The sequence below is a fragment of the Thunnus maccoyii genome, chromosome 4 (genome assembly GCF_910596095.1).
Source record: "Thunnus maccoyii chromosome 4, fThuMac1.1, whole genome shotgun sequence".
Classification (NCBI taxonomy): domain Eukaryota; kingdom Metazoa; phylum Chordata; class Actinopteri; order Scombriformes; family Scombridae; genus Thunnus; species Thunnus maccoyii.
Window position 1 is genome coordinate 23,507,689 of NC_056536.1, and position 22,130 is coordinate 23,529,818.

Sequence of the window (22,130 nt, forward strand, 5' to 3'; positions counted from 1 at the left end):
TCTAAAAAAGAAAAATGTCAATCACAGTTTCCCAGAGTCCGGGGTGATGTCTTCTAATGTCTTGTTCTGCCTGACCAATAATCAAAATCCCAAACGTTTTCAGTTATAAATCAAAGAAAAGCAGCAAATGCAAACTCATAGGATAGTTGGCTTGATAAATGACTTAAACAGTGGGTAGGTGGTCAAAATAGTTGCAGATTAATTTTCTTTCAGCAGTAAGAAGACTTTATGTCGTCATATGTTTGTGTTTAAAGGGAAAAAAAACAAACAAACAGGATTACAAATTGTTGTGAGGCTGATGTGTAATATTCTAATTGTCACAATAACCAATAAATGACTGTACATGACAAACTTCCCACCAACCTGAGTCACATGTAACAACTCAACTCCAGGTTCACTATGTCTTGAATGAAAAGATTATTGTAATGATATTTATTTAAGTGTTTAAAATCAGTTCAAACTAACACATTTGAAACATGAAGGCCGGTGTCTTCCCATTTAGATTTTATTACAGATTATGTATGATGATACAAGGATGTGACAAGACAAACCAGTAGAAGGAGGCAGGGGGAGGGTTACAGTGTTAAATTATTTTATACATGTGTTTTCTATTTAACTCATAATGTGTCCATGGGAACGCAAGCATGCACATGATCTTAAATCAGCACATGCTTTGCTCCAAAACATATATATATACTAATAAATATACTATTTATTTATCTATTTATTTATTTATTTAAATAAACAATATTTTACAGGAACTGACAAGATGGTTGAGATCAGGACGGCCAGTGTCAATTAAAGTATGAGCCCATCTGACAGAGCTGTGGAGGAACGTCAGACAAAAACGGTTGGAAACCACTGATCTGGATCAGTGGACAAATAACAAAGTGTGTTGCATTACTATGACAGCTGGAAACCATGAGTTGTCATTAACTGAGGTGTTACTACATATTAAGCATTTTTAATAGTAAAACATAACATAAAACATATTTTATGTAAACATCACCTTAGTTTAATATAGTGAAATGATAGTGAAAATGCACAATAAATGTGGAATGATGTGAAAAATTCTGCAGCACTCTTGGCGTCCCACTTTGGAAGATTGGAAGTAGAAATGACACAAAAATAACAAATAAAATTAACAATGAACATATACAATAGACCCTCAAAAAGCAACATAAATAAACATTTCACGTTTGAAAAGTGTAGGAAGAAGCAACATGCTTGTCTAGTCCTACCCCTATTCTATACTAATCAATCAATTTAAAGATTCACATAGTCCAACTGTCCGCCCCAGTGTCCATCATGCACAACTAAACCTCATGTTCATCCTCTTCATACATAATCAAACACTACCAAATCAAGAATGTGAGAAAAAGAAAAAAAGAAAACCAATAACAACAACGTCACCATTAGTTAGCGTTAAATTCCTCATTTCTGTACCTGTAAAAATTGCTTTTTTGTACTTTTTTTTTTTAAAACTGTCTGATATTTTTACTCTGATTTCTTCATCCAGTCACTGCACAAACTGAAATACACATACTTTTAAGATTGGTGTAAACACAATGCTGTTTCAAATTAAAATTTCCTCTTCAGTTATAACCCCTCCTCTCTGTCTAAGAACATTGTTTGTATGTTGCCAGGAAGTAAATTATTTCCTGTTTTGTACATTGTTTGTGCCGTCTTAAATTCCACTAGATCCATGAACTGAGACTTTAAAAACAGCTTGTTTGTGGGTTCATTATATCCTACATTGTTTACTATCCTTATGGCTCTTTTTTGTAGTATGCATAATGATCATAAGGTGTTTTTGTAGGTGCTGCTCCACACCTCCACACAGTAATTCAGTTACAAGTGAACAATATAGATTTTACAACACTTTATGATCCAAAATGTGTCTTGTTTTTACCAGAGTGCCAACTTTGCTCACATATATCTTATATGATGCTTCCAGCAGATTTTGTATTATATCACACCCAGAAATGTATTTTCATATACTCTTCCTATATTTACATTGTGTATCATCACTTGAACTTGTATTTATTTTACGATTTCCAAACAACGTAAGTTTAGTTTTAGTTTTGATCAAATTTAATGATTATTTGTTTGTGTCAAACCACATTTTCAACTTACTCATTTCTGTCATGACCACCTCCAAAAGCTGCTGCAAATCTTCATCAGAATAGAAAACATTAGTGCCCTCTGAAAATAAAACAAATTTCAATATTTTTTGATACCTTACATATGTCGTTTATATACAAAATAAACAATTTCGGGCCTAATACTGACCTCTGTGGGACTCCACAAGTAATATCCAAAAATGTTTTGTAGTCACCGATCTGCACAAATTGTTGCCTGTTTCATTTATAGCTTTTCAACCAATGGAGCAAAACCTCTGACACCATACCTTTCCATTTTAATATATATCATGATCAATGGTATCAAATACTTTTTTAAAAATCTATAAATACTCCTGTTGCTTACTTCTTGTTAGCGATACAACTGCTTATTTTTTCTATTAACTCCATTAATGCCATAGATGTTGATCTGTTTGTTCTGAATCCATACTGACTGTCCATCAACAATTTATGCTTCTCAATGAAATTGTCCAATAAATTCCAATAGTAAAGACACAGGCTTATAATTCTTAAAATTAAGAATAAGTGCCATGCAATTAAGTTTCTTAGTGTCAAGAATTAATCTCAGATCTCCCAAATGATTTTCTGTTAGGTAGCTCCTGAGTTCTTTTAACAAGGAGTGACCAGCAGATGGCTGCATTTCAGCACAGAGGTAGAGGACACACCAGTGGGTCCAGTAATACATGTATATCAAATTACTGTGAAATATTTAAACCATATCCACTTGAACATAATGCTGGCTGCAGTAAGTTGTATCCACTTGCTTAAAAATACTGCATATTTAAGCAGAATATTCAATAAACTCATACAAAGAAATTATTTCAACATAACCTCACAATGAACCTAAAGCTGCACCTGGTGGAGATGTGCAGTATATCCATCTGTTTCACTTACCCTGTTCAGAGTCTCTATCCCAGCATGCACTGGGCCAGAGGCTGTGTGAGGAAACTGGGACACCGTACATTTGGGAGACAGATGGAGAACAGAAAGAAAAGATATAACTGTAAGGCCAAAGATGGAAGAAGAGGAGAACAGAAGATGCAGTGACCAAAAAAAAAAAAAGATACTTTCTACTAGATGTGGTTTTTATTCAACTCACAGTACATTCTACAGATGCACACGTGTTACATCACCTTAATACAACAGAGTCTTGTAATACCTCCTCTTAAAAATGATGAATTGGTCCTAAAAATATAAAGGAACAAAATTTAAAGTCACCAAAACTGTACATTATTAAAAATTCACTTAACACCACGTTTGGTTTTCATGTCTTTTTTTTTTTTCTTTTTTGAAAAAACGTCATGTCCCTTTAAGTGTCATAAGGAACATCAAAGTGTATTTCCTATCAACGGATTTGAGTTCAGTGTAAGAAACAAGTTTAAATAAAACCCGGACTGTGGAGTCATCCTGTCGCCTTCATAGTAGACCAACCATGCCGTGCAACATTGTACATTGGCCCTCGTACAGCACAAAAAACATAAAATCGATTAAAGGAATGTAAGACAGAAAACCAGGCAGGAATGTGCCCAGTAATTCACAATCAGAGCTCCTTCGCAGTTCTATCATTAAAATGAGAGGATTTTAGCCTCCTACATAACCACCTTTAGATGTTTTTCACCTAGTCGGACTAGCTACAAACAGAAGTGTCTTTTTTTTTTTTTTTTTTTAAAACACGGATTAGTTGGTCAATTGTTGGCTTGAAGCTGCAGACTTTATCGTGTCAGTCGTGGCAATTACAATTACAGTATAAGAGTGAACTGTGTAATCTCTAAAAACAGACAGATATTTAACAAATCCATAGATGCTACAACTGCCGTAGCATCCTTTCAGTCTGTGACACAGATCAGGTGTAACACCCCGATTATTTACTCTCAACAGGAGGGACAGTGAAATACATGAGTCGAAGCCCAGACTGACTGACCAACATTAAAAATCCTCCAGTTTCAGAAACCAGTGTCTTTCACACAGCAGCAGAAGGTGGGTGTGTGTGAAACTTGTGTGCATGTTGTTGTTGTTGTTGTGTGTGTGTGTGTGTCTGTGTGTGTGTGTGAGTAAAAACTGTGTATGTGTGCGTGCAAGACTTTAAGTGGAGGTTATACAACGTCTACTCGTGACAGTCCATGAACAGATTCCTTTTAGTTTAACTGGCCTTTTCATAAATTGTCTAGACATCTCTATAAGGTAATCTGTACACATTCACTACAAGCTATTGCTATTAAATAATCCCAGCTATTGTAATCTTTATATATATTTATATATAGAATATATAATAAAAATATATTGAGCAAAAAAACTTCTAGGCATAAGACCACATTACATTACATTTCCATTGAACAGGTAAGAAATGGCCCAAGCTCTGTGAAGAGTTTTGATCCATTTTGTCGTGGAAGGGTGCTAAGCAGGTCCAGTATGCAGCAGTTAGGCTGCATTAGTGTGATCAGTCCCTGACCTTCAGTATGAGTCTGACACCCAAAAAACTCAGGGCCTGAGACCGTGTCATCATTGACCAAAGGCCTCGCTACGACATGGGGCTCGTGAAAGGACGTGACAGGAGAACGCAAACAGGAGATGAGGTGCTGAGGTGAAGATGAAGAGACACGGAAAGGAGGTGAACAGAGACGTGCTGTCACTCTCTGAGATGGGGAATGGGTACAAGTTCAAGACAGTTCAGCTGCGGGCCTTGGAAAAGATCAGGCCAGTAGAGGAAACAATAACAGACAAATAGCCAAATCTATACATATATACCTATACATGAGAGAATACACAGAGCTGGAAGAACCTCCAGACAGTCTTTGCAGTAATGGATAGTGTGACTGGGACGGTGAAAGCACCAACAGTCGACAGTCCTGCCATCAGGGGGAACGTCGTAGGATCCTATTTGTCCTTGTTTGAGTAGAACTCCGCCCAGCGGCTCTCAAAGAAGCGCCTCATGGAGTGTCCGGCCATTCCGACCTCTGACGTGTCCTCGTTGAACTGCTCGCAGTTGTTGAAGACCAGCTGAGCGTCTGCCGCAAACTCCTCACAGCTGCAGTACCTGAGACGAGGAAACGGCAGAGAAAAGACTGACGTTAAAACATATCAGAGACCGATGATTCCAGCTTTATTCAGGCGATCTGTGAGCTGCTCTTACCCTCCCTGTAGCAGCCTTTCTCTCATGGTGAGGAAGTCCATGGGGTTCTTGATGATGCGGCGGTAGCCTGGCACCAGTCGGGGGTTGACGGGTTCAAGGAATGGCCAGGCATCTGCATGAGCCTCCATCTCCATGAGAATGATCCTGCCGGGAAATAAAATAATTAACACTAATCCATCGCAAAGTAGTGTAACCGTACAAAGAAACATTTCCCTAAGTGACTTTAAAAATCATTATTTCGACTCACTCGCAGAAGGTGAGGTCCGGCTGGTTGCGGGTTGTCATGCGTCGGCGTTTAGCAGCCCCTCCTTCTCCAGAGTGACGAGAGGATGAGGAGGGTACCACGGTCTCCTTGTGCCGTGTTGCCATGCCAGAACTGCGTCGCGTTGTCGTCGTCATGTCATCTTCGGAGCTGTCGTCTTCATATCTCCTCTTTTTCACCCTGGTCCGCTTTTTGGATGAGCGCGGTGAATCACAGTCGTCCTGAGAGACAGAGCAAAAGGAGGAAACAGACTGAGACGATGACGAACAAACGAAGCAGAGAACACATTTTCTGGTAGGAAACTAATGCTGCGAAACATTCCTAATTTTCCCTGTGAGCTGTGATTTGAGGTATTTCTCAGTTAAGAATCAACAGGACGAGTTCTGACCTTGGCAACGCAGGTAGGGCAAAACCAGTCTCCGTCTGGCACCTGGGTGATTTTAGGCCTCAGGCAGTACATGTGGCAGCCACGATCACAGCCGTCACACAGCAACAAGCACTCGTCATTGTCTCCTTTCCTGCAAACCTGGCAAGTCTAGAAAAACACAGATTCCAAATGAGTAATCCTTAGTGTAAAATAACAACACATTCGGAGGATTTATGAGCTATACTGCAGCCAGCCACCAGAGGGCAATGGAGATGTTTTAACTTCACTTTTGGGGAGCTGTCATGAAGTCCTTATTTATATACAGTCTGAACAGATAATTGTGTGACTCCTTACCACTTTAGTCACAGATCTCTCCCAGGCAATAGCCTTCTCCAGCTGTAGTAAACACAGACAGAGCTGAGGAGCGCTGCGGCAGCGATCTAGAGCCTGACGCCATGTTCGTAGTCGAGAGGTGATCTCACTTTCCAGACTGGAACAGAAGAAAATATGGTTAAAATATTACACACACACACACACACATAAAAATCCTCCCCCGCACAAGCAATAAAGGCTGTTCTTCTCACCTGATGACATCCATGGGATGCTCTTCTCCTGGGGTGGGGGTGAGAGGAGCGAGGCGCATCACTTCAGCTGGGTTCCAGAGCGGCTCCTTCAGGTAACGCCTCTCAATGTTTCGCTCGAGATTGGCTAGCCGCAGCACGCCCAGGTCCAGCGGGTGTGTGGCGATGCGGGGCAGGCCGGACCACTCCTTCTTCGTTCGCACGATCCAGTCATCGCGTGGGTCAGCATCATGTTCGTAGTATTGGAGGTCGTCACGTGTGGAGTCTGGATCCGGGATTGTGTAGGGCTTAAAAAAGGGAAGACGGGGAGAGTTGAAGTATCAGTTGACAGTGATGACTTCACAGCACAACTTTTCCAAGACTAAAGATTTGTTTATATAAAATTTGCAAATTTGCAGAATGTTTTAATAGTTACCTGAAATTCTGCCATTGGAGTCTCTTGGTTAGATTCGGTATCATTCATCGCACTCTGAGGAGGTGCCTTGAAGAAACACAAACGGAAAATATAATGTTTTACTACTTCCAAGCTGTATGTTGCTGTGAGTTGTTTTGGCTACTTTTCACATAAACACAAATGGCCACAGCACAAGCCAAATATGCCACTAATAGGTAATTTGTTGGGGATTTGTTTCAAAGTCTGCAACACATTAGTCCCAATATTTTCTGTGCTCCTCTCTTTTCTTCAATTTTCAATAAAAAGCAACTCATTGTTATATCTTGTTTTTGTAGTTTTAAAAAAATACACCTAAATTGTAACTGTTGTGACATAATTGGACCAATTAGATGATGCACAATGGTGACGGGCAAACACTATGGTGACTTCTCACCTTCAGATGGAGGTCAGCAGCAATGACCCGCTGCTCTAGGTCCTCCACCCACTGCAGGGCGCTGATGTCAGTCTCCATCGCTTTCTCCTGCACCTGCCAAGGTTGCTGCAGAGCCTCCAATAGCACATCCTTCTCTTCTACCTTCAACTCGAACAGAGGGTCTGGTCGAAGAAGAACACAAAAGACAAGTTGTAAGGGGAACGCGGTACAACTGGAGAAAAAGGATGACGGCACGATATCAACAACACTCACCGTTGATAGGTTTGGTGCACATCTCAGCTAAGCTCTCCATGTGTTTGGCTAAATGTTTATGGAGCACCCTCTCCCTGATGCCTCTTGGATGGAGACCCTGTAAGGTGCTATACAGTTCCTCTGGATCCTTGATCCACCACCAGCCACGCACCATCGCTGGAAAAGAAAAGATGAATTACACATCACAGTTAGAAGAAAGCATAAACACAGAGTATCAGGAGTGCCACACAGTAAGTGACCATGATATGTATGGTGTTTCCTGTATATTTTTGTACAATAAATTTCAGCAGGAGTCCTAAATCTTAAATGTTTAGGAATTGTTTCAATGTGGCAGCAGTCAAATTAATTTAAAAGGAAAGCAGTTGCATATCTCACAATGCTGGCTTAAAAATCATAATTCCCCTTTTAACCAGGTACTACTTACATGCTGGGATGGGTTTGACCACCAGCTGCGTGAAGTACTGCTGTTCGAGCTCCTGGAACACAGAGTTGGGAGGGCGGCCTCTGCGCTTGGCTGCGGCTCCTCGTGGCCCTCTGCGGGCAGGACTGCTGCCTCTGCTACCTCTCCTCCGCCTGCGACCTGGCCTGGTGGGGGTGGTCGGAGCAGGTGTTGCAGGAGGAATGGGAGCTGGAAGAAGAAGAGGAGGAAGAGGAGGTGGCGGGGCACCAGCAGGAACAGCAGAAGTCGGTGGTGTAGGTGGGATGTCCTGCGGTGTTGCTGGGGTCGTGTGGTCAACAGGAGCCAGGCCGACAGGAGGCAAGAGTGGGTCCGGCTGAAAGGTGGGGAGAGATGCCTTATGAATACGTTGCACACAAGACTCAAAGTGCATTATTACAGCATGATTAAATGTATTTGTAGTTTTGAATGATTGACGTAGGCAAACCTGCATGAGTGGAGCAGCGAGTGCGGGCAGAGCACTCGGGATCTGAGGGAGGAGTTTGGGAGGTGAGCTGGGTATCTGGGACTCGGTCAGAGAGTTGTCATCACACGGTTGTTTGGGGAGCAGGTTGAACCACTGTCCCTGCTTCTCTGCCATCTCCTTCACGCTCTCCTCTGGTCGATTACCCTCTGGAGCCTCCCCTGTTGCTGAGCATGTGCCGTTGGTCACTGCTTCCTGCGATTGGCTGAGCCAGCTCTGGAAAGCAGCCTGTGTGAGGTCATGTGCGCCGCTGGTCGGTGATCCTGGCCCTTCTTCGCCCCCGGACCTGACGCTACTCCGACGCCGGCGGCGAATCTTTGCTTGGCGGAGGTGGAGCTCCACTTCTGGTTTGATTTTTCGGGGCCGTCCTCGTCCTCTTGGCCTGCTCATGAGGGATGCCGTGCCAGGGAGGGGGTCCTCCTCCGGAGACAAAGTCTGGGCTTGGCCAGGGGTAGCAGAGGAAGGGGAGGAAGGTAGAGTAGGAGGGGGAGAGGTGGGCATGGGGGCCTCCTCAACTTTTGGCTCCTTTTTGAGGAAGGTGACAGGCACCTCAGCTACAAGGGCTTCTCCTGAAGCTGCAAGACAGAAAGGTAAGGAAAAAGTTTAGATGAAGATGGACAAGCCAGGGGTTTATAAAGTATAGAAATAGGATTGCAATTCATCTCCTTCAAATTCATTATCAGACTCACTCAAGAGCTCTTCTGGACCCTCAACTAGAACTCCTCCGAGGTGAGGTAGGGCCAAGTATCTGCGCCGGTAACGGTCCTGGCCAAGCAATATGGCCCGCATGGAATGAGACGACTGTAGCAGCTTTTTACGGAAAAATGCTTGGCGCTGTGAAGAGCAAACAAAGGGGAATACTTAATATACAGTATATGTTTGTATAAAACACTGTGTCTGCAGAGCATCAGTCTTACCTTGGTTAGCTTATCTATCTGCCTTTCAAGCTCTGGAATGCTGGCATTTGTAGGGCTCTCAGTCTGTAGCAGAAAAGAAGGAATTAGATTTAGAAATGATCAGTTTCTGGGGCACATACCAAATTACAATGTCCAAGGTTAGGTTGTTGAATTTCATTCTCCGCTTTCACCCCCTGTATTGCTGTTTCTTTCTACTGACCTGAATAAAAGCAAAAAGCCCAAAAAATAATAAAAAAGAAAAGGAAAGAAATGATCAGTTTCAAATTCTAGAAAAACACCGGAGAAGATACGTACATCACTGAGTTTGGGCTCTTCTTTGCGTACACGGCGGTTCCCTCTCTCCATGACTACACTCTCTTCCAGACTGAGGTTCTCTTCCTCAGCCACTCTGGCACTGCGCCTCCTCTCCTCAAAACACAGCTCTTCCTCCGAACGTCCTGTCCGACGCGCTAGTGCCGCCTTCAGTCTGCAAGAGAGAAAACAATAAGGATCAACATATCAAAAGGCTTTGACTGATAGAAGATCTGTGATTCATTTAATTTCCTTCATTTGAAGAGAGAAAACCAGGATCTTACTTGCGTAATTTCCCCTCAATGATCCACTTGTTCTTCCTGTAGGTTGCCATGTTCTCTAATGTGTTGTCAATGTCACTGAAATACAAAATATAAAGTTATAGGAATGTGGGAGTAACAAATGTCATCATCATCTTTGTCTTCTTAGTTTCAAGAGTAACCTACAGAGTAAATGGTGAGTTCTTGTTCTCACCTTGTCACAATGTTGCTGCCGTTAAGCTCATCCACCAAGAAAGCCAGGATGGCTGCCTTGGTGTCAGGAGGCAGGGCATGAAATGTTTTGGTCCTCAGTGTGTTGCACACCTCTGTGTCATAACCATGAGATTCCAAAAAGATGCGAAGTACTTCTGAAACTGTGCTGCGGGTCAGCTCCACCTCAACAAGCTTGTCCCCGAGGATCTTTACTGACTGCAGGTTGGGATGGGAAGATGGAGAGGAAAATTAAAAAGGTTGATCGTTGGATTGCATTAAAGGAGAAAATTCTCAAAGTGTATTACACACCTGATAATATGACGGCAGGCCTGGATCATGGAGTGCTGCCTCCATCAGCTTTATGACTAGGTCTTGGAACTCTCCTTGGCTGTCACCCAGGCCTAGCAGGCCCTCCTGCAGGGAAGCAAGGGTGGGGATGTCCTTGGGTACATTGAGACCAATCACCTTCCCATAACCATGAAGGAATTCAACCACAGCCAGGCAGTGTGCAAAGGCTGTGCCAGAGAGAACCACGCCAGGGATACGAGACAGCTCTGGCAGGGGCTAGAGGAAGCAAAATGCAAAGGTCATGATCACCTTGACAAAACCTACAGTTGAAGAGCGGACTGACACACACAGGGTTTAAATGATAAAACTCACTTTGTGGTCAGTGAGACACATGTCCTCCGTGGGCTTCTTCAGCTCTTCTGTGATCAACTGCTGCCTCTTCCGTTCCTCCAGACGTCTCTGGGCCTGCGCTCTCCTCTCTGCCGTCCTCTTAGCTGCCAAAGCAGCTTGAGCTGCCGCCTCTGCCTCAGCCTGAGCTTTAGCCAGGGCCTTGGCTTTACTCCGAGCACCCAGAACCCGCTTACCCTGGGCTATCCTCTCCTCATCTGTCTGCTGTATCAGTGGTGTAGCCTCAACCTTGATTGACCTCCTGCGGCCAGGCTTCTTGGGCTCTGCAGCAGACTCTGATGCCAGCTGTTTGACCTGTGGGGCAGTCGGGTCTGTTGGTTCAGCCTTCAACTCCAGGCCCTTGGCTTCTTGCTCAAGCTGAAACCACAATGGAAAGAAAGAACAGGTGTTGCTGAGGACAGGATTGGTATGACATAAAGATAAGTCATTTTTTGCAGTGTACAGTCTTTTCTTTACCTTGGCTTTCTTTTTCTCCTCTTTCATCTTCTTGATCTTTGCATCTTCCTTTCTCTTCATTCTTGCCTAAATAATGAATCGCAGCAACAAAATCAGGATTACACATAAACACCTTAACAATAAACACATTAACATTACAAAAAGTGTGGAGTACATACCTTTCGCTTCATTTTCTTCTTGATTTTTGCTAGTTTCTCCTTTTCTTCCTCTGTGAGAGCTTCTACAAAAAAGAGAATACAAACATTTACACACAGTACAAACTTCTCAATGTTTCCTGCTAAGCAAGTCGTCTTGTCTTAGATCTTAATGCCATTTCCTGACTAGCAGCTACACACACCCCTGAACACGTCGTCAAATTGACATCCACTCACCCTTGGCCTCAAGTCGCTTCAACAGTTTGGCGTCAACTTTGCTCAGGAGGTCAATCATCTTGGGTTTGGGAGGTCTACCAGGGCGGCGGGCCTGCCCTCCCCTAATACCACGAACCCTGCGTGATTTCTCTTTATCAGGGTTTGGGGGTCGACCTCGCCGACCAGTGATGGCCATGATCATAGAAGGAACCTCCTCATTGGCCAAGAGGACCCACTTCATACCCTGTAACATATAGTAGAGAATACAGAGTCCTCATTATGTCTTTTGCACATTTCTGACATGTTTGTCATAACAGTTTAACTGCTGTGGTTTAGATCAAAACCTCTGGAGATGACTGTACTGTAACGTCATGTAAAAAATGTCATAATAAAAACTTAAATTAAGCACAGCTGGTATACAGACCTCATGAGTTTCTCTCTCTTCGTAGAAGTCTCCAACAGGCATGCGTGGGCTGAAGCTGAAGTGTTCTCTGGTGACCACGCTGTCCTGGTGTTTCTTCAAGTACTGAGCGAAGCAATTCAGAAATAAGAGAGACAAGGTTAAGAGGAAAAAAATAATGGTCGATATTTTGACCAATACATGATCAATACATCATCATGTGTTGTATTTGTTGGGAAAGACCATGATTTCAACAGCTTTAAAACACCTGTTTGGTTGTTGTTTACCTTGATTATTTCTGGGAACTGCTTCATCCTCCGTCCACAAGGTGTGTAATACCAGGTTTCACCTTTCATGCGATTCTCCATTTTTTTCACACGAATCTCCCTCCTCCAACTATCAAGAAGAGAGATCATTATTACAATCCTGTCATAGGTTTTTTAGAGACAGAAGCATAGCAAGCCAACAGGAGTTGGAGTATAATATATCAACACTGCACACATTTGCAAACCTGTCAAAACTAAATAAAAACAGAGATCTTTGACAAGATGTGTCACAGATGCAACCCTCGTCCAGTAATTTGCTACTTTATTTCACTAGTATTAAGTGAGAGATGAATGTCAGCATGCAAAGACTTTAAACAAAACGTATTATATAGTTGCAGTGGACAATTAATAAATTATCTTGCTGATTAAAAGTGAGGGTCATTCAGAGCAGTTATCCAGTTAATAGTAATCATGATTGTTGGGCATATTTTGGTGAATCTTACATATGATTGTTTCCATTTTAATCAGACTTAGAAGACAAAATAGTAAGCTGTGCAAGCAGTGAAATTTTGGGTGATAAGGGCCCTCTGTCTGGACCTCCTTTTGCACCACTACTGCTTTACAAACTATTGAATACTAATACAATAAAGAAACCTCCATTGAAGATTTTGTATCTTGTACACAGACTAAATCAAAACACTTTTTCTGTGTGTGTGTCTGACGGTGTTGACTTAAACCAACTTACAGTTACAATTAAAATGCAGAGGACTGACATGTATTTAGTTGCTGAGCTAAAAACTGATCTGATTCCTTCACATATCACTTTATTCTGCTTTAAAGCCTCGATAAGTAGTGAAAAGGATCATTACCCATGCACCAGAGGAAACTGAACCTGCTCCTCTGTCGCAATCCTCCGCTTGTTAGATTCACCTGTTAAGAAAACGCACACAACCAGGCTTAGCGTTAGACTGTTAATCTGTGATATCCTCAACAAGATCCCCACAAAACTCTTTTGACCTTCTTTATTACCTGCAGTGGAGCTGTCGTCATCGTTGTCTTCAACATCATCACCAGTTGTTTCGGCATTTTGTTTAGGTGTTTTTACCCCGTTTCCATCTTGGTCTTGCTTCTTGGCCCTTTTCAGCTTCTTGGGTTTGTCGAGAGCTGTGCTGATGGCTGAAGCATTGGCCAGGACAGCATCAATTGTGGCTGTGATTGGATCAACCTCTTCGGTTGTAGGCCCAGCCTCTTCACATACATCTGATGTTTCTTTGACATCCACCTTGAGAGACTTCTTCCTCTTTCTACCCTTGGCTCCCTGCTCTTTGTTGTCTCCTCCATCAGGCTTTATCTTCTCCACTTTAGGGGTTCGAACCCGAGGCTTCCTCTGGGCCCCTTCAGGAGCTTGGAGGAAAAGAAGGAGAGGAAAATGTTTAAAATAAAGTCAAATATTTAGGCTATTTAAAGTAACATTTTATTGAATTCAGACTGCTGAATACCTGGGGTTCTAGTCCATATTGCCTTTGGAGCTTGAGGTTTACGTGGTTTCCCTGGGGTTTTCAGATGTCCTCCAGAAGCTGACACAATCTGATCAGTGACTGGTTGGAGTGGGTGTACAGCAGGGCTCTCTGCTGGGGTGCTGAAGGCGATGAAGTTCTCATCTCTCATCTTGAAACTCGGGGGAGTCATTGTCTCATCAACAGTGGTCTTCATGCTAATGCGTCCAACTGAGTCTGGTGTATCATGTCCTCTGGGGTCCCACTCTGCTTCAGGTCCTAATCAAAGGGGAAAAGACAACATTAAACTGTGTTGGTAGAGCAAGGTAGAGCAATAATTTATATTGGAAATAAAGCTCGCTCAATTTGGTGACAAAGAAAGGGAAAAAAAAGAAAGAAAATTAACTTTTTATTGAGTGAAAAAAAAGTTTATGTATCTACTAGTTTCCTTGATCATAAAATTTAAGAAAGTACCTTGACAACCTGGCTGAGATGGCGCAAATGAGCGCGAGATGGACACATCACTTGAATCAACAGGGGGATCTTCCATCTGAGAAGTGTTGTTTAGAGAAGACTCCAGCATGGATTCTCCGGTGATTTGGCTACTGTTCTTGGTCTCTTCTGCCTCAGAGGTTTCCCTTTCCCTGGTGGAATCTAGTGTGTCATCTCTGGAGTCTTCCAAAGAGGAACTGCTATCTCTAGTTGTGTCAAATGCAGTAGATGGTTCCTCTTCCGTATTTGAAGTGCTGTCAAACTGAGAAGTGTCTTTTCTCAGGTGAAAGCTGCTGTCAAAGTGAGCATAGTCATCTACACATGAGCTGTCACCGTCTAAGAGAGAGGTCTTTTCCAAGAAAGAGCTGGCATCGATTCTAGAGGCGGTGTTGCACGTTGAATTGCCATCAAATCGAGAGGCAGTACGTGAAGAGTTATCAAAACTTTCTTCATCGGTCAGACGTTCTATCCTAGTGCTGTGGAGATGTGGGGACTCTCGGAGTGGAGTTTGCTCCATCATGCAGTCCTCTGCCTCACAGATGTCACTGACACTGCTTTGCATGTGGCGCTTTTCACGCTCCATCTGTTTACTATTGGGCTTTCGATCAGGAGCCACTGTGGTCTGCAAAGGTTTTCCAGGAAGATCGCTGAAGGACTTGTGTGTGCGAATTTCTGATTTCTGAGTTTCAGTCTCAGTAGCTTTGACGTTCTGTGGTTTCTTTCTTGTGCCTGAATCAAGCTGAGGGAGGCTTTCTTCTGGTATTCCAATGTTTTTCCTATCCTCACCATGACCATGGTGCTCTGGCTCGAGAGACGACTGTTTTAGCGTACGATGAGGAGTGGTGTTAGAAGGACGCTGCTCAGAGTCAGAACTTTGGACCACTCCAGAAGATGTACCCATAGCAGGAGGCACAGACACCAAGGCAGGAGGGGCGGACACAGGTGCAGTCCTGGAGGCTTGAGTGGTTAGAAGAGGTAGGGTAGACAGAGGTCGGACTGTAGGACTTTCCTGGGCTGCTAGGGAAGGTAAATTCACCCCTTCTGGTGGTGAGGATGCTGCAGAAGCAGTGGAAAGACCAGAGTCAACAGCTGGAGGAGTGTACAATGTCTGACGCTGGGGCGTGGGTCCTGGGTCACAAGGTTTATTGCCAACAGAAGGAGTTTTAGACACAGATGTGGGAGATCCAGATGTAAATAAAGAAGGGCCAGGTGGTTTTGAGGTTGAAGGTCCTGATATTGACATTAGAGATGGAGCCACACCAGCTGATGAGGAATTTGCACCCACAGATGTGTCAGACGCTGATGAAGAGGCGGACATCAACTTTAGGGCTCCAGGCTTTTCATGCTGAGCTCCAGATGTATCAGGAAGGCAAGATGTCATGGACCCTTGAACCATCTGTTGAAGAGATGAGATGGGTGCAGGAAGGGGTCCAGAAGCTGTAGGAGGCAATGCTGACTTGCTCTGATGAGCTGAAGACTCTGATGAAGGAGACGCTAGAGGTGTAGACAACTTTGAAGGTGATGCAGGCAAGGAAGAGGAAGAGGATCCCGCTGACAGATGCTTGGATCCAGCAGAAGTTATCTCAGCTGCAGCAGAAGGGGGAGGCCTGAGGCCTTGCATCATTAGGGGAGGTGAGGAAAGTCTAGGAGGAGCAGCTGGGGATGAAGCCAAGGACACATTGGGAGGTGTTGAGATTTGTGGTGGAGTAGATTCTACATCAGGCGATGAAACTACAGGGGGCCCAAGGGCTGATATAGGGGATCCAGAGACAGCAGGAGCTGCAGAGACCCGTGGAGGTGTTGAGGCCTTGTTTAGAGACGGTGACACTGCTGCAGGTGATGTAGATGCAGAGAGATGAGATGACGCAGACTGGGGAGGTGTATTCATCACTGTAGGCTCTCTGACAGGGGAAGCAATATCTGGACACTGAGATGCTGGATTTTCAGAATGCTCATGATAATCACCTGCAGGTGCCGTATGAGCTGCAGAAGGTTTGGATTGGTAACTGTCACTTTTGGATAGCCTCTGAGCAACAGGTGCCCTTTCCATACCGTTATAGCTTGTATCTACCTCCTTGACAGCTTCCCTCGCATGCCCTGAAAAAGAAGAGAATCAACAAAATAGTGAATAAAAAGTTTCTTTTAAATAAAAGTGTTTTATTATGATTCATTCAGAGTGACGGTATTATATATATTGAAATATATTGAAACAATTGATGGTCATTCAGGCAGTGGATTTACATACTAACTATAATTATATAGAAATAATGACATGTTATAATCAGAAATGTTCTGTAGGCATTAGCTATCCCTGGCAAACCATGTCAGAGACAGTTTATTTTCAAAGGTTGGCCAGTGTAGCACACAGTCAAACAGTGACACCTGCTGGTTAAATGTTGGCACGATCCCAACATTAAGCACTGGCAGTGAGACTGACATGTTACTAGAAATGTGTGTGCAAGTTATAACTAACATAGATAAAGTGCAACCAATAAAATAGGTTGCAAGAAATAACTGTTACTTCAACAATACTATTTTATGAAGACATGTAATTCTGTCAACGCAACTAGTGAGTCACGGTTTAATATGATCAGCAACTGGGATGACTATGCCAAGCTGGCCACAAAAGAAGAAGACCGTTAGACAACATGAGTATCACCCCACTCTTGGCTTTAAAGGAGGAAATGTAAGATAGAGGAGTCGAGCTTCATTTATGAGGAAACACAGCGTTAACAAAATGAAGAACTAATCACGTCCTGGCACAAGAAGTTTTTTTTATGGAAACGGGGTAAAAACAAGAAGACTGACGAGATTAAATGAGTCAAAAAGTTTCACAAAAACATCTACAAGTGTAAAGTGGTCACCTTGCATGGCAGTAGACATCGCCACGTTGCTAGCATGGGGGCTCCTTTCCCTGCTGTGGCTCTTAGGTGATCCACTATCCTGCACGTTTGATGGTGACATCATTGGTACTGAGGACATGCCCACAGGGAGAGGGCTGCCAGTACCCCCTCTGCCTAAACTGTGGTGCTGTGGGCTGCCACGAGGAGGAGTAAAATTCTGGGCAGCTGGGGGCATCATCTGAGCCTGACCTTGAGGCTGAGACTGCTGTGGTGGCTGCTGCTGAGGAGACGGCAGGGACGGGTGCTGGGGCTGATGCTGGTAGTAGGGCATCCCATTAGGCATCAAGCCATAATGCTGTGGTTGCTGGTGCTGCTGGTGGTGATGGTGCGGGTGACGGTGGGAGTGGAGGTGCTGCTGTGACGGCTGATGCGGGGGTGGCTGTAAGGACTGCTGCTGGTGATGTTGTGACGGTGTAATCCCAGGATGTGCCTGACTCTGGTAGGTCCCATACATATTGTGGGAATTATAACTTATCTGCTGCGGGCCAGGGTTACTCCTGTTCCAGTACTGACTCCCAGTAAGAGGCATGTTTGGTGGGCCTGCCACAGGCGGCTGGTGGGAGCTTTCGATACCACCATTCAGTTGGTACTGTCCATGACCCTGGAAATGGTGCTGTGACTGAGGCTGCACCATCCCGGGTGCGGGCTGCTTCTGGTGCATCCCGTGCCCAGGAGAGGTGCTCATGCCTGGACCATACTGTGGGTGCCCTCCCCACAAGTAGTCATAGCCCATGTTGCTCTGGTGGTGGTTGCTCATGTGTGGGTAAGGAGCTGTTGGTGGGTGGGAACCAGGCACACCGGACCCGAGTACAGTAGTGACGCCATTCACATTCATTTCGCCATTCATATCTGTTAGACATGAGACCATTAGGAAAGTTTAAAAGTTTACAGTTTGCTTTAGTAAAACACAGTATTTGTTGGTGGGATAGGTTAAAACATTAAGTGGTCTAGTGGAAGGAGAGAGTGAGGTTTGGCTTCATAGAGTATGTGAACTGGCAACTGTTGTCAAAATAAGGCTAATTTTATTCCCATTTTGATTAAGTGCTAAAGGATAAAAATACTCACTCTTCCCCTGCTGAGGAAAACTCATGGAGGACCCGTTAGTATAAAGAGAATCCCCTGAGGAGAGTTTCAGTCCTGAGTTTGCTGAGGAGTGAGTGCCATAGTTGAAATGATTATTTGCCTCCATCTAAAAAAACAAACAAACAAACAAGCAAAAAGAGCAAGAAAACATAAATACAGAAATTCAGACTCTGGTACTCAATGTTCATCTCCAGTAACATGTATAGCAACTGTACAAGACAGAGATGCATGTGCACGATGCGCATCACAAATGTATTATTTAATTCATTTTTCCATTTATTTCCATGCAGTTTCTGAGCACACTCGATGCTACACAATACGTACGATTTCCTCCGTGAAATGCCTATCCTAAAAAATGGTTTTGGCATCTGCAGCCTTGTGACAGCACCATTTCCTTCCAACAACAACAACCGTCAAAATGTCGCAACCAGCTACAGCAAACAGCAACAGCAGATGCCAGGCCCTAGCGAAGCCGTAATGGACAGCCGGAATATTACGATGAAGCTCATCATTACCGCTGATGAGGCGCTGCTGCTAACATTGAGCACAGACGATAAATGTACTTACGGCCCAGGCGCACAAACAGCACTCGAGACCCGGCCTCGGCCAACTAACAATGGAGGGATTAGCGAGAATATCTTACAGTCACCCCGAGGCCTGAATGACTGTGACTACACCTCTCGCAATTTAACAGCTCCATGCCCTCGTATTACAAAAGTAGCCCTCTGTGGATACTTGATTTCCTAATTTCAACAAGGCCGTCGCCGCGCTAGCTACGTCGCGCTAGCCGCGTCCTCAAACGAACAATTCACTTTAAAGCGTCGCTTAGCCGGCTGTGCTAACTAACAACTGATGCTCTTGACGTTAAATACGAGCTCAACTCATCAAGAGGCCGTTTACTTTAGCGTAATGAAAAAAATATCACCCCCAGCTTCAGCTCCAAGGTTATTTTTGCTAAATCATCACAATATAACCTAGCTAGCACACGTTAGCCAGACAGCTAACTGATAGCATCCTTAACGTTTTTACTAGGAGTACGTTACGTTACTTTAAGCTGCGATGTTAGCCGATAGCCAGGTAGCAGGTACCGCAACCACGCTGGTTTGTATCCATGATGTCCAGCAGCGATAGAGGGAACCGCGGGTGGAAAATAAATATCAACCGGTTTGCTGATAATAACTAAAACTCAGTCAGACTCGCTTGTTAACAGATGGAGCCGTGCTCCCTTTTGTTCACAGGCTAACGTCAGCTAGCAGCCAGATGAAGTTACATTGTTTACGCTGCACGCACACAGACACATTTTTTTTTGCTTGCAGAGCATCATCCTCCCACACCACCACCATCAAAAGTTTCGCTGATATTTCAATTAAAGCTATCCAACCTTTCAGTCCTTGGATCGCGAAGGCACAGCTGCCTCTAAAACCTTCGTCTTAGCGGATATGCGAGTGGAGATGGGCACAGCGATAAATAATAAACAACTATTCCCGAACCTTTGGGGTTTAAATTAGCAAACATGGCTGGTGTGGTCCAGTGCAGCCATGATCACAGAACAGAGCGAACAGCAGCGATGTAAACGTCCCGATGATCACCACTCACACATCCGGTCACGTTTCTTCAACAAACTTCAAAACAAAACACCTATTAATAATCTATTGTTATTAATCATCATCAACAACAACAACAACGCAACAATCGTATAACACAATAATAAAAGAGTAATACGAATTATGTACTGTTATTATTATTTTATGAATAATACTATTTTTCAGTGGTGGAAGAAGTATTCAGATCCTTTACTAAAGTGAAAGTACCAATGCAATATCGACATGCTCCATTACAAGGAAAAGTCCTGCATGAAAAATCTTACTTACGTAAAAGTACATAAGTATCAGCAGCAAAACGTAGTTAAAGTATTGCAGTAAAAGTAGTGGTTTTGTCCCTCTGGCTGATATATTATTATATATGACATTAGATTATTAATACTGAAGCATCAGTGTTAGAGCAGCATGTTACTGTTGTAGCTGCTGGAGGTGGAGCTAGTTTGAACTACTTCATATACGGTTAGATAGTTTAGTCCAGTGGTTCCCAAACTAGGGGTCCCTCCAAAAGGGTCACCAGATAAATCTGAGGGGTCGTGAGATGATTAATCGGAGAGGAAAGTAGAAAAAACAAAGTTCTGATACACAAATCTGTTTTCAGTTTTTGAACTTTTTCTCTAATCTTTGATTTTTGGTGAAATTTTGTTTAGAGGGAAAAATCACTATTTGTTGGAGCTGTTTACAACTCATAGACATCTGAAATATGACCCCCACTGCACACTGCTTTTTGTAAAGTAAGTTTTATAAAGTATAAGGTAGCATCAAATGGAAATACTCAAGTAAAGTACAAGTTCCTCAAAGTTGTAATTAAGTACAGTACTTGAGTAAATGTACTTACTTTCTTTCCGCCACTACTATTTATATTACTATTTGCTATTTCTAATAAACATATTATCAGCAAAATGTTATTATAAAGTATCAAAAGTAAAACTATTAAATAGGCCCCTGTCTGATGCACTGTTAATATATTATTGGATTATTATGACTGCTGCATTAATATGTAATGTGATACCTCTTTTTATATACTGTCGGTGGTTTAATGCACCATATAAAATGCATCGTATTTTATTATGCTCACATTTATTTGACAGCTTTAGTTACTTTTCATATAAAGATTTGACACAATGGATAATATAACAAGTTTTTAAAATACAACACATTGTTAAAGATGAAACCTGAAAGTGGTTTCCAACCTTTTTGACTTTTGACGTCTTACAAAAAGCAGTGTGTAGTCGGGGTCACATTTCAGATGTCTATGAATTGTTAACAGCTCCACCAAATAGTGATTTTTCCCTCTAAACTTATCACATGGTTTCATTTCAATAAATGTTCAAATGATCCAATATTTCACCAAAAATCAAAGATCAGAGAAAAAGTCCAAAAACTGAAAACAGATTTGTGTATCAGAACTTTGTTTTTTCGTCTTTCCTCTCCCATTAATCATCTCATGACTCCACAGATTTATCTGGTGACCCTTTGGAGGGACCCGACCCCTAGGTTGGGAACCACTGGACTAAACTATCTAACTGTATATGAAGTAGTTCAAACTAGCTCCACCTCCAGCAGCTACAACAGTAACATGCTGCTCTAACACTGATGATTCAGTATTAATAATCTAATGATGTCCTATATAATAATATATCAGCCAGAGGGACCAAACCACTACTTGTACTGCAATACTTTAACTACATTTTGCTGCTGATACTTATGTACTTTTACGTAAGTAGGATTTTTCATGCAGGACGTTTACTTCTAGTGGAGTATTTTTACATTGCTGTATTGGTACTTTTACTGAAGTAAAGGATCTGAATACTTCTTACACCACTTATTATACTCAATAATAGCTGTCAAGTAACTGTAATGGAGCAAAAAGTGGAATATGAAATGTAGTGGAGTAAAAGTACAAAGTAGCATAAAATGGGAATACTCAAGTAAAGTAGCCCATAGTACCTCAGATGTACTTAAGTGGGCTACTTGAGTTAAGTTTACTCATTTCCACCACTAAACAGTGACAAAACAAAGTGGTTCATTGGCATTTACTGATGTGAGTTTACAGCTAGTCAACTATGTCTACCTTTTTTTTTAAATTAACCAGGTGTAAGGGAATTTTTCGCCTCAAAAACCTTGTTTTTAAATTGTTCAGGTTAGGTTATTTGTGAAGCAAATTTAAACAATCCAGTGCTAATCCCACCCAGTCATCCTTTTACAGCTGCAAAATAAAATCTACGC

General features: G+C 42.9%; 1 protein-coding gene across 5 annotated transcripts; it reads right to left on the bottom strand.

Moving 5' to 3' along the window:
* Positions 1-3,205: 3,205 nt before the first annotated feature.
* On the bottom strand, positions 3,206-19,898 carry baz2a (bromodomain adjacent to zinc finger domain, 2A). 5 transcript variants are annotated; one of them, XM_042408694.1, is made up of 30 exons: positions 19,794-19,898; positions 18,286-18,409; positions 17,182-18,069; positions 14,300-16,414; positions 13,829-14,104; positions 13,359-13,733; positions 13,199-13,259; positions 12,351-12,459; positions 12,088-12,189; positions 11,685-11,907; positions 11,472-11,533; positions 11,314-11,379; positions 10,822-11,214; positions 10,471-10,725; positions 10,163-10,377; positions 9,973-10,047; positions 9,692-9,863; positions 9,398-9,460; positions 9,170-9,314; positions 8,445-9,055; positions 7,985-8,333; positions 7,561-7,716; positions 7,309-7,469; positions 6,897-6,962; positions 6,485-6,768; positions 6,255-6,390; positions 5,922-6,068; positions 5,519-5,754; positions 5,272-5,415; positions 3,206-5,175 (listed from the first exon to the last, which is right to left on the bottom strand). In XM_042408694.1, exons 2-30 carry the CDS (start codon positions 18,407-18,409, stop codon positions 5,016-5,018), a joined length of 8,169 nt encoding a protein of 2,722 aa, XP_042264628.1. In that variant the 5' UTR covers positions 19,794-19,898; the 3' UTR covers positions 3,206-5,015. The 5 variants fall into 5 exon arrangements, with proteins under 5 accessions (XP_042264628.1, XP_042264626.1, XP_042264627.1 ...); XM_042408692.1 differs by having other exon boundaries at positions 19,685-19,880; XM_042408693.1 differs by lacking the exon at positions 19,794-19,898 and adding an exon at positions 19,352-19,575.
* Between the last annotated feature and the right edge of the window lie 2,232 nt (positions 19,899-22,130).